Source organism: Gopherus flavomarginatus, chromosome 3, assembly GCF_025201925.1.
Source record: "Gopherus flavomarginatus isolate rGopFla2 chromosome 3, rGopFla2.mat.asm, whole genome shotgun sequence".
NCBI classification, from domain to species: Eukaryota; Metazoa; Chordata; order Testudines; family Testudinidae; genus Gopherus; species Gopherus flavomarginatus.
Window position 1 is genome coordinate 87,456,360 of NC_066619.1, and position 13,268 is coordinate 87,469,627.

The 13,268-nt window shown below is 37.9% G+C and overlaps 1 protein-coding gene across 1 annotated transcript in view; it reads left to right on the forward strand.

The window, feature by feature from the left end:
• Positions 1 to 13,268, forward strand: part of CNTNAP4 (contactin associated protein family member 4) — a 290,556-nt gene that overhangs the window by 217,030 nt on the left and 60,258 nt on the right. Inside the window, exons 11-12 of the mRNA XM_050946065.1 lie at positions 4,458 to 4,564; positions 8,960 to 9,079. Of these exons, the coding sequence (XP_050802022.1) occupies positions 4,458 to 4,564; positions 8,960 to 9,079 (227 nt within the window). The remainder of the gene's footprint in view (positions 1 to 4,457; positions 4,565 to 8,959; positions 9,080 to 13,268) is intronic.

Consider the following 13,268-nt stretch of genomic DNA (forward strand, 5'->3'; position numbering starts at 1 on the left):
ATTGTGAAAATGGGAAAGGTCCTTTTTAGAGGCTGAGGAAATTCACCATAAATGTGCAGATTTGGAGTGTAATAAAGCTGATGGTGATTGATGTTTTCAATTTGCATAATAAAGAAAAATAACAAAAATGTTTCCCCCTTCTAATTTTAAGTAAACAGATACGTATATGCAGGTCATATAAAACTATTGGGTTTTTAATTTTTTTTCTCAGAACATTAATACATGAAATTAGTAGTGTCAGCCACTGCTCTAGGGAGTAAACTCTCAACATTTCCAAACTACTGTACCCCTTTCCAGAGTCTGATTTGTCTTGCGTACCCCCAAATTTCACCTCACCTAAACACACACAAAATCAGATATGAAAATACAAAAGTATCACATCACATTGTTACTGAAAAACTGCTTACTTCCTCATTTGTACCATATAATTATAAAATAAATCAACTGGAATATAAATATTGTACTTACATTTCAGTGTATAGTATACAGAGCAGTGTAAACAAATCATTGTCTATGAAACTTTACTTTGTATTGACTTTGCTAGTGCTTTTTATATAGCCTGTTTTAAAACTAGGCAAATATCTAGATGAGTTGATGTACCACCTGGAAGACCTCTGAGTACCCCCACGGGTTACATGTACCCCTGATTGAGAACCACTGCCCTAGAGTACTGTAGTTTATCATAAACCTACATTAGCTGTGATTCATCATAGCTGACAATCTGTTAAGGGTAGTGTGACAAAGTTCCTCCTCTACCTTGGTGAGTCCTGCGCTTATTGGCAGATTTGCTCACCTCAGTGATCTTCCCCACAGTCTGGGTCAACTCCTCCTGTGTCTGATCAGGAGTTGGGAGGTTTGGGGGGAACCGGGGCCCAGCCTCTACACCGGGTTCCAGCCCAGGGCCCTGTGGATTGCAGCTGTCTATAGTGCCTCCTGTAACAGCTGCATGACAGCTACAACTCCCTGGGCTACTTTCCCATGGCCTCCTCCAAAAACCTTCTTTATCCTCACCACAAGACCTTCCTCCTGGTGTCTGATAACGCTTGTACTCCTTAGTCCTCCAGCAGCACACTCTCTCACTCTCAGCTCCTTGTGCCTCTTGCTCCCAGGTCCTCACACACACTTCCTCTCCTCTGGCTCCCACCTTCCCTGACTGGAGTGAGCTCCTTTTTAAACCCAGGTGCCCCGATTAGCCTGCCTTGATTAGCTGCAGGTGTTCTAATCAGCCTGTCTGCCTTAACTGGTTCTAGCAGGTTCCTGATTACTCTAGTGCAGCCCTTGCTCTGGTCACTCAGGGAACAGAAAACTACTCATCCAGTGACCAGTATATTTGCCCTCAACCAGACTCCTGTACTCCACTGGTTTGGGTTTGTCACAGTAGGTTCAGGACTGAGCAAGTGTATACATTTCTACAAATTGCTTCCCATCTTTTTAAGAGGGTTCAGTTTTAATCCATTCTGATGTCACTACTAATATTTCTACCTTTTGATAATAAGAAGGGAGTTTGCTCTTTTATTCTTGTAGTCCTTTTCCTAATTTTACAAATAAACTTACAGAGAGGAAAAATTCAAAGATGGAAGAATGCAAGACCGTCTGTTTAAAACTCTATCACTTCAATTAAGTTAGAATTGGTAAACACACAAATAGTGGTCTGATGCCTTTTTGAAACAATGTATAGTTATAACTAGGGCTCTGTGTATGTCATGGAGGTCACGGAAGTCACAGATTCTGTGACTTTCTGCAACCTCTGTGACTTCTGCAATGGCCAGTGTGGCTGACCCCAGGGAACAGCCACACTGGCCTCTGCTGGCATGGCTCTGCAGCCCCGTGACTTCTCCATGACTTTTACTAAAAATACCCATGGCTAAATCATAGCCTTAGTTATAACTTCTATTTCTGCCCTTGGTATTTTATTCCATATAGAACATTAATCCTACCTCTCAAATTTCCAGCGCTAGAGTGAGGGACAGGCACACTCAGGATATGTGTACACTACAGTAAAAACATCTGTGGCACTGAATCTCTGAGCCCAGGTCAGCTGACTTGGGCTCAGAGGGCTTGGGCCGCAAACAAAAAATAGCAGTGTTGACATTCAGGCTTGGGCTGGAGCCTGGGCTCTGAGACACACTCTCCTTCTGGGTCTCGGAGCCCAGGTTCCAGCCCAAGTGTGTAGATTGGTGTGTCTCTTTCTCTGCAGTGTAAATGTACACTTATGGCTCCACTGAAGTCAAGGGCAAAACTCACATTGACTTCAGTGGGGTCAAGATTCACCCTCTGAATTGTTGGACCCTTATGGCTATGGAATACAAAGAAGGGTATAATTTCCATCCAAATTGTTTCGCTTTTTACCTGCTATCTCCTTTCTTTTTTCACTCTCCAATTTTTCTCTTCATTTTTCCCTTTCCTCACTCTCTCTATCCAATGTTACTTCATCCATTACCTCTGCTCTTCCATTCTTTCTGTTCTGTATCTTCTCCCTCTTTCTCATTCCCTCCCATGTCTATCTCCACTGCCCCTTAATTGCCAAAGCATAGGAGTGCTATTCTTATTGTTATAGTGACAGGTCCTCACACTCCAGATCTGACAAGCCATTTTCTCTTTTCCTGCAACGCATGGACAGAGTGGGGGAAAGAATAGATTAGACATCCCCATGCCTAGTGACACCAGAGGCAAACCAGAATCCACTTCTGTCTCTCTAGTGCTGTTTCTTGCTCCATCATAGTCTGTTTCTATGCAGCAGCATGTCATGTCATCCACTGTCTTCTTTTCCACATTTCAGCAGGTGATATCCCGTCAAGGGCTTGTCTAGGAATGTTTTTTGATATCTGTACGTCATAACCAAACCACTTCGGCCTTCTTTCTTGAGTCATTGTCTCTGCAGTCTATTGACTAGTCCTCTGTAACATATCAGTATTAATTACTTTAGCCCACCAGCGGACACCAACTGCTTTTCACCAACATCTCTGATAGACTGTATTGTTTTCTGTTGTGAGCTTCTAGAACTAGACAAGTTTCAGAAGTGCATAAAACTATACGTGTCACGATGACATTGTATAACTTTATCTTGGTTCTTGTGGGGACCTACTTATTTTTGCAGATGTTTGCCTGTCTCATAAAAGCTCCAATGCCTTCCCAATTCTTGCTTCTGCCTCTTTATAGAATTAACCATCAGCTCTGATTGTGTTTCCAAGATACACAGTCTTGTTAACCATGCCACCATCTTCGCTATCTTTCACATATGCACCATCATTACTGACGTCTCTTTCAATGATCATGACACTATTTTTTTTTTGGCTGATTCTTAATCTAAATTTGGCAGCCTCACATTTGACACTGATAGCGGTCTTTTTCATAGCATTGTCGTCTTTGTCCAATCAAACCATGTCATCTGCAAAATCAAAATCTTGAAGTTTTCCTCCACTCCACGTAACTCCTGTATTTTCCTTTGATGTTGCCAAAAAGTAGGGATGCTAAAATGCATTCCTGCTGCACTTGAGTAACAATATCAAACCAAATAGTCTCTCTACTTTCTGTCCTTACACAGCATTTTGAAATGTCATACACTATCTTGATCAGTGATACTATCTAGGAAGCTGTTATTGTTGCAAATCATGTAGTAGTTTGTACTTTATACTTAGGGATAGTCATGCAGTTTTCACCATTGAATAGTTATGACCAAATTTTCTTCTTAGGTACGCCATTGTAAATCAAAAGTAATTCCACTGAAATAATGGAGTTTTTCCAGATTTTCACTCATGCAACTGAAAGCACAATTAACCGTCTGGATTCATCCATAGTTACCTCACTGTAGGATATGAGATACTTAAGTGTTTGCCTGTACTTAGACTAGGAAATAAATCAAGTATCTCAGATACTAATATATGATAACAGTCTGTAAATATTTATTTTCTGATGGCGACCACTACGTATTCCTATAGTTTCCTGAAAAGAGAAGTATTTTATACGTCTCATGGTATAGGGACAATGATCCACAGAATTATTGTTATGAAAGATCTTATGGAAGAAAATTCATTTGTTACAAAATTTCCCAGTGAATTATCAATGTTAATTTATTATTGGTGTATCAATCAGTACCATACTTTCATTGCCGGCAGCCACAAATGAAAATTATATATGTTTAATTTTGTTATTGATATGTTTCATGTTCTTATTGCATCATTAGCAGCCTTAGGAGCAGACACTAGGTGTAGTCACGGAAGATAAAGGGGACATTCCTTTTCCCCAACTTTCTTTCAGTCCAATTGATATCTTCCTGCAATATGACTACAAGATTTATGTATTTTCATTGCAGGTCTCTGACCTTACATACAACATCCACCTTTGCACCTCGGTTATCATCATTGTCATAAAGACCACCTTCATGCTGTAGTAACTATGGTTACTGTAAATGTCACGTAGTTGTACTAAGGTGAAAATGTTTCTTTTTGTCCTTTTAGATGTTTGCCTAATTACTGTGAACATGGTGGTGAATGCACACAGGCCTGGAACAGCTTCTACTGCAACTGTGCAAATACAGGTTACATGGGGGCTACTTGCCATTCCTGTAAGCCCAAGACACTTTCTTATACTGTTTTAGTTAAGAGTTATTTTACTGCTACAAGAAACAATTTTCTATTAAAAGGCATGTCACTTTTCTTAATATTCACAAAGGGTTGATTCAAGGAAAGAGTCTCAAAATTGTCTAAAGGATTAAGGAGCACAAGTCCTATTGCAAGTCAGTGGGACTTGTGGTCCTAAATCCCTTATGAGTCTTGGAATATTCCTCCCTTAGTTCTTAGATTTCATGATTTACTTACTGAGGACCTGATTCTTCTCTCACACTGATATAAGGCTCTGATTTATCAAATCATATAGGTATGTACTTAACTTCAACGCTATTCAGAGAAAGACTAAGCACATGCTTAACTTTGAAGATCAGTGGGGTTTAGCATATACTTAAACTTTAACATATACTTAAGTAATTTTCAAGGAGTAACTTCAAGGGAGTGACAGTGGGGTAAATCTGGTGTATGTGAACAGATAATAAGGCCCTGTAAACCCAATCTAGCAGGCACCTCACTGACCTTTCACTCATCTGTAGGAGTTTTGCACGTGGAGTCCTTTCAGGATCAGCTTATATAAGAGAGAACTTCAGAAAATATCAGCCTAACCATAAATGTAACTGAATGAGTTTCACACCCGTGGATGGATTCTTGTCTTACTTTCACTAGTTTAATATGACTCCAGTGATTTCCCAGGAGGTGATTTAGATTTACACTGGGATATGTGAGATGAGCATAAAGCCCATTAGTTTTTTTCTGTTTACTGGGACAGTTTATTAAGGAAAGTCATTAGTCTCCGGTTCTCAGCATGTATACTTGAAAAAAAAATCTGTCTAAAGCACTATCAAAGGAATTTTGAAAATACCAAAAAGACTATACAGTATTATAGCCAAAAGAAAAAAAGAGTGGTTAAAACAAACTCATCTTCACACAATTTATACAATCCCTGTCTCAAAATAGTCATGACTTTCATAGAGTTTAAGGCCAGAAGGGACCAATAGGTCATCTAGTTTGATCTCCTGTAACAACACAGACTACCAACACCACCCAACACCCGCACATTAAATCCTATTATGTGCCACTGGCACAAAATAGGAGGGACCGAGGTGCACCAGTGCTTGATTCTTCTGCAATGGCAGGGAAATGATTAAGTGAGATATACGCAGATAATGCTGACAAGTGAGCCACACTCATATACTGGAAGGCAAAACTTTGCGCAAGTCACTGCCAATCTGACCTGGGGGAAAATTCCTCCCCAGCCCCACATATTACAATCAGTTACACCCTGAGCATGTGAGCAAAACCCAGCCAGCCAAGCCAAGTGCTGCCTCAAAGCCCTGACCCCCACTCCCAGTGTCCCATTTCCAGCCATGGCCATCCAAAAAGCCTGCCAGAATTCACTGTGTTGGGGAGAAATCTCTTCCTAACATATGCCAGTGGCCAGCTGAAACCCTGAAGCATGAGCTTTAGGAACATAAGACATAAACCGTGAATGAGTCCCAGGGCTGTTAAGCCAAGCCCGCTACTGCCACAAACAACCTGGTCATACAGTTGTACTCATAATTTGTCCATCTCTCTCTCTCTCTCTCTCTCTCTGAAAGCAAGTTAAGTTGTTTGCCCTCAAAACTCCTTTTGGGAATCATGTGGACGGTAGGCTTCTGATCTGTTCTGAAAAATTTCAGATTTTGGAAAAACTACTTGTTTACATTGAATGCAAAGCTTTATAAAGACTGTACAATAATTACTATTTCTGTGCCATATGAACTCCAAATGAATTGGTAGCTAGCCTTTCAAGATTTATGGATAAGGTAAAATTTTTACAGCAAGGGAAGAACATTAATGGTACAAGCTTTTCAAAGATCACTGTGAGCTGTTCCTGTTGTATTCTATTAGAGGATGACAAGACTAAGCATCATAATTTTTTGTATAAATTATCTACTTAATCAATTGATGAAGGATGTAAAAAAAATGGTTGGACTCCATTTTCTAACTTTTCATCAAGAGCCCATAAGGTAGATGAAAGTCTCCCTGCTCAATTTTTTAATGTTGAAAAATAGGTATAGTTTTTTTATTAATAATAAGAAAGCCCTGTGAAGTATACAATAGATGTGATATAGTAGTTGCAGCAGTATAACATTCTGTCTCTTTAAATTTGTTTACAGTAGTTTAGTAATGGTTCCAACTGTATAGTCTTATGTTGCTGTTCTGTCAATAGTCTCAAAGCTAAGGGCCGTATCCTTCCCTTATTCTATGAACTACACTCTCATTGACTTCAATGGGAGTTCTGTGCAATTACAGAAAAAGATAATATGGCTGTTTAGTTATTGAATGAACATTGAGACTCTTGATGTAATAGGCCTAGCAATGAGTTCTTGATCAGTGGCAACACTGTGAAGCATGAAACCATACTCCCAAAATCTGCTTTAGAGGAATTATAATTTCCCATGCTGTCACTTCTAGTATAAAATTCAAAATGGATATAATGATATGCTATTTTATACTGCCTCTATAGTACTTTTATCCTTTTATTTTATACTGAGAATTGATTTAAGGCTCTTTACCCTAAGGAGCTATAATTTGAAACTTGTGAGTGACCTTGACTGTGCCTACTGGATATTCCAGCAGTGGCAAAAATGGTCCATTTAGTAATCTTTAGCTAATGAGGATGTTTATTTTCCTTACTTTATAATTCAGTGTTATGGACCCAATTCAATATGGCTGACATATTGTAATGCATCAGCAAAAGAACTGGAAAAAAATGACACTCGCCTAACCCCAGGTTCTTTGTTTGGGAGGTTTTCATTAGCTTTGGGAGTTGAATCAGGCCCTGAAAGTTGTTCCAACATGAAGCAGTTTGGGCAGCCTTAAAATTAGTGCTCTCAGACTGTCATACCAGATAGATCTGTATATCACAGAACTACCATCACAATTTAAATTGTGGAACCCTACTTGATAGAGGTGCAAAAGAACAAATAGACAAGTAGATTGGCCTACCAGCTTTCCACACCAATTCAGGATCAGTTATCCCGGAAATTTACGTTGTTTCTGCCTCTGCTGAACCTGCTCTGTGGATTAACATTAGATTTTAGCTACAGTGCTGTCAATACTAGCACTTTTCAAGAATTTTACCTTATTTTGTGTAATAATATACCCAGTTGTAAATCTGAATAAACTGAGCTTAAATAGACAAATGTTTTGGATAAAAGCCTCCTTCAGTGTTCATAATTCATACTGTGTTGTGTTCCCATTTATAAAGGATATTGAAAAGTGTCTGTTCTTTGTTTTTGTTTTATTTTGTGTATTCTTTTTAGAAATGTCTTTTTTTAAAGTATACAGTGTTGTTGCAGCCATGTTGATTGCAGGATATTAAAGAGACAAGGTGAGTAAGGTAATATCTTTTATTGGACCCATTTCTGCTGGTGAGAGAGAAAAGCTTTCCTGCTTACTGATAGCTCTTCTTCAGAATTGAACAGCTCTGTGCAAGAGTAGAAGCTTGTTTCTCTCATCAACAGAAGTTGGTCCAATAAAAGATACCACCTCATCCACCTTGTATCTTTGTTTGTTAAGGAAATTTCCTTTCTGATAAAGTAAATTCAAGTTAAAAAACAAACAGTTAATTGGACAACTGTACTAGATAGCAATGGATAATTTAAGAAGGTTTAATTGATGCACTTCAGATGTGCAATTATTACCCAGCAATATTATTTTACTTAGTAGTTTGTTGCCATTTAATTATAGAGCTGGATTCATGAGCCCAGTTTCTAAAGGTTTGGTCATGTAAAGCCTTCTCAGATTGCTAACTCTTGAGTGATGTAGATTCAATATTATGTGGGATTGAAGAGACAAAATTTTCTCTGTGCTGCTTATTTACTCTTGGACTGCAGACTTTGACAACAAGCTTACCCTGATACTGAAAAAAACTGAGGAAGAAACAAGATCTTCCCAGCAGCCAAAAGCATGAGTAAAAATGTTATGAAATAAATACTTCAGCTGGAATTGCTGGAAATACTATACCTCTGCCAAATTGTATGGTGATCTGATTAAATTGAAAAGGTTAATGTTCAGTTTCCAAATTCCTTATAATCTAGTCAGTTGCTAACTATTACTCATTTTGACCTTAAATGACTGGTTTTCATAGCCATTTGTCCCTCCCTAAGACCCCTAATTTAGGAGGCAAAAAGCAAATCCATAAAAACACCCTTTCAGATTTTTTCCCCAGTGAAATGAAATTCTATTTACTGATGCAAATAATAGTACAGTTTTTTACTGTGTGACTTCCCTGTTTTTCTCACCTTTGAATGCATGTCATATTGTTTAACTTCCCACATTTTTTCCTTGCCCCAAATAAAAGGTAAAATGATACCATTACATTTGTGATGGAAGATGTTCTTTTACAGCCATCTATGAGCAATCATGTGAAGCCTATAAGCATACAGGGAACACTTCAGGCTTTTACTATATCGATTCAGATGGAAGTGGCCCCTTGGGACCGTTTCTTGTATACTGCAATATGACAGGTGAGATGATAAACTTCCTTAACTCACAGCTGGGATTGTATGCATGCTCATTATATCGAAGCAAAGTAGAAAGTTTTGTATCTCAAGAGTTTAATGTACATGTATACAGCAAAGTGAAGGTGACTCCTCTGCTCAGAATATTTGACAAAGAATTAACCAGAGAAATTAGAATAATAAGACTCAGACTGTGAAGCTAACACTGGGTTCCTGTTGTGCTCTGCATAAATGGGACATATGCCCTATTTGTGTAGGATTTCAGACTAGTTCATTTTCTGCACAGTTTTGGTTTCATGAAGTTAGATCTTACTTCTCTGCAGGCATTTAAGAAACTGAGATATAAGTGAATTTTTGGAGGAAAATTATTGATTTTCCCCTCCCCCACCCTTATGAAAGATTGTAAGTCAGAGTTGACTTTCAGTTGGTGGGACAAATACTGATATTAAACCTTCTCTTTTGAATTGTGTATTATTTGTAATTGGTCTGGGTAGATCTGGTTTAACTAATTGGGCTCATATAGTCTCATTTTCAAAATATGGCCTTATTTTTTGCACCCTGTTATTTGCACCCCAATAAGTGGATCAGTAAAGTATTTAGACATCCAGTTGATCTTAATTGTGCCTACTGTTATGTGTGCCTGCAATTAACCATAGATTGTAGATGCTGAATTAGTTCAAAATCTAATATGCTTTTCATTTTTATGCTGTGTTCTTTTCATTTTAATTAATTTTACTTATGTTTGTGGTCATTTTCTAGCAATTTTCACTTTAAAGTTTTTCCAGCACTATTCCAGTGTTGCAATGTTAGGGTTACAAGCATTTCAGGGTAACTTTTAATAAAAAAATAACTGTTTATTTTGGAAACAATAGGAAAAAATAATAGAAACATTTCTTTTGGTCTCATGTTTTATAACAATATATTTTTACAAAACCTAAATTTTAAGGCAGTTTACATGAGCAACTTTATTTCTGGTACTGTTGAAACTTTGAGTGCTTGATTTTTCAACCATACTGATATTCTTTGAATGTAGTTACACCGAGGGAAAATAAAGAGATATTTTACTGATCTGTAATAATCTTGTTTATTTCTTGAAGGACTGATAGAAGTCTACCTCTAAGCAAAGCCACTCGCTGTGGTTTTCAAAACAGTGTAAGGGGCTTTACACATATCTTCCATCAAAATAATGGAAGGTGAATGTGAAACTTCCTTTGATCTCAGTGCGGCTGGGATTTAGATAACACTCGAAATCTCAACCACCTGAAAAAACAAAGACTGTGCTTTGACTTTTTGAGAAAATGGTCGACCTGATATTGGTAACATACTTTGGATTAACAATTAGTGAGATCACCAATATAACTATCTGGCCCCTAAAAAAAAGACATCAGAGAGAGCTAGCTACATTGTTAATTAATATGAGGTTGAACCAAAGAAGAAGCTCATGGAAGAAAGACTCTAGTGTCCTTAAACAGCTTCAGGAGGATACCAACTCTCCGAGGTACACCTTAGTGTCTGATTTATCCTTCCTTGTGTATCCATGAACAGCTGCTAGTGCTTCTATTAATTATTCTTTATTCAACACATTAAGCAAATCTCATTGATCAGTTCCTCATCTAGAGATGCAGCCTGACAGGATGAATCTACTATATTTGTCTTCTTCCCAGTTTCCTCATGACTGGTATTCCCTTTTCCCACTAGAGGCTGTGAAGGCAGATGCCCACATTTCTTGCAGTGCTGCCTTGCTATTGACATTCATGTGGCTTTATTCTTTGGCAGCTAGGAGGGAGGTTCCTTTACCCTCTCTCGTTCTTAGAGGTCAGTTTCAAAATCATAAGCCTTGGATCCAAAGAGCTAATCAAGGTGACAAAACTTTTTTCAGAAATATTGTTCTTTTAGTTTTGCCCCTTCTGGGGATATAGAAGTAGATGTAACAGCTGCCTTGTTTCTCTCTCATTCTTTCCATTTGCTATGAGCTGTGTAGGAAAAATAGCTTTGAACTTGCTCTCACTTTTAGCTCCCAGTTTCCCAACAGCACTAGTGTGAATCCTTTCTTCTAGCAAAACATTTACAAGTATTGGTAATAAATCTGCATATCTAGATTAATTTAAGTTCAATATTTGTTTAGTAGGCATTTGAATGCTTCCCATAGGCTTTTTGCTACATGCTTATCCTCTAGGTGATTACTAGTTGTTTTTCTATTCTAAATTTCCCTTTAGTGTCAGTCATACCCAGTTTGCAAGAAAGATAGGAAATAAAGTACAGGGGGCACAGGTCTGCAGAACTGTTACAGAGTTAGAAGGAAAATATTGATTGAAGCCCAAGGAGAATTGAAGCCTACAAATATGTTCAGTGTGAACAAAATGGTTAAGACTACGAAAGTCAGCTCTTACAGAAGGTGCAAAGCCAGCAATGACAGAGGGTGATTAACATTTCCAATGTCTACTAGAATTAAGTTGGGTATAAAGTCCCAACAGTTTGCTGAACTGCTGATTCTGAATTTGACTCATCTGAGACAAATCAGATTTAAGAAGCAACCAGTTCACTTATCTTTATTCTCAAAAAATAGTTTTAGATATTTGGGTTAGATTGTACAGACCTTAATAGGGCCAGCTGAGGGCACAATCCCAGTCTGTCTCTCCCCAGTGCACAGAAGGGAATATGCAAGCTGTGTCATTCTGTAGACAGAACAGTGTGCTGCATTACCTCCAGCCCCTGTTTAAAGCAATTTACCATCCCTAGGGGAACATGAAGGAGGGACTCTGCACTCTCTAAGCACAGTGATTGCTATTGTCCTTAACATTTTGTGGTGTGTATAAAGTTTTCTCTCCTGGTCACCTGTGCTATAGTTATGGACAGTTGGACTCTTTGTGCTCCTTGTGTTTTGTTAATGTGGCTGAAAACTGTCTTTTCTAACTTCACAAAGCACAAGCAAACCAGAGCATTACCCTGTTGCCACAAATAGATTATAAAAGATATGATTTTATTATATCTGTCTTGTAACGTTAAGGTTCTTTAATTTATTTGCTGCAACTTTTACCATGTCTTTTGCAATTTCTAAGTAAAACTGTTTTCCTGCCACAATTGTTGTGAAACTAGAGATTAGTTTTACAATGATTAATGTAAGAATATTTATGAATGTTCTTGATGTTCCCGATTTGTCACCTTTGTACAAAAGAGGGGTGCAAATTGGAAAGAGTCCATATTACAGGAAAAAGCTAATAGTTCTTTTTCATCTCTAATTGCTATGATTCTTTGTTCATATGAAGTCAGGTCCTGGAGCTATAAATAATGTGCAAGTAAAAAGGCTGTGTTGTGCATAGTACCACTGCTCATTCCCTTTCATTGCTTCCGGCTCTCCAGTCACCCTACTTCCTTTGTGAAACTGCAGAGTCTTGCATAAGATACATTATAATTTATCCAGTTCAGGTGTTTCGGCTTCAAACCCCTTTGAATTTAGGGGATGTTGGAATTCAGCTCCATGTCTAAACTCTCCTGCTCTGACACATGGTCCCTCTTTGTGCCTCAGTCCAATAATCATATTGCTTGATGTCTTTTTGTTAGTTCTAACAAATTAATTTGAAGGTGTTTGGATTCTTTCGTGCCCATGTGAGAAGACAGAATTGGCACTATGGTTTGGAACCTACCTTCCTTAACCACCAAAATTACCATTCCATTGTGAGTTCTATATAGATAGTAAACTGTTTGGGGTAGAGGCTGTATTTTTGTTTTGTGTTTGTACATCATCATCATGATTATTATCATTTATTATTAATTAAATACATATTTTATTTTATTTTACTTAAGGTTTTACACTTATTCTCCCAATAAATGTCAGGAAAGAAAGACTTTTTGTGTTTTAAAAACAGCCCCAGTACACATCGTACATTTGTGTAGATAATACAGATGATATTTTAATTGCAGTCACACGTGTCAGAAATTATAGTTATCATTTGATTTTGGGGGTGGCTGGAAGCACCTGTCTTCCTCTCTGCTTCACAATAAATATAACGCCTGGATTTATTCAGTTTGTCCATTTTTGTTTCTGGTATTGTTTTTTTGTATAGGACAGTGGAAAGGTGAACTTTGGCCATTGCTATAAATTCTCTAAGACAAAATCAATTATTCAAAAGAATAGTGTGAAATGTTGTGCAGATAATGAAAGCCTGGATATAACTTGGTTTCAGTTTATAAACAG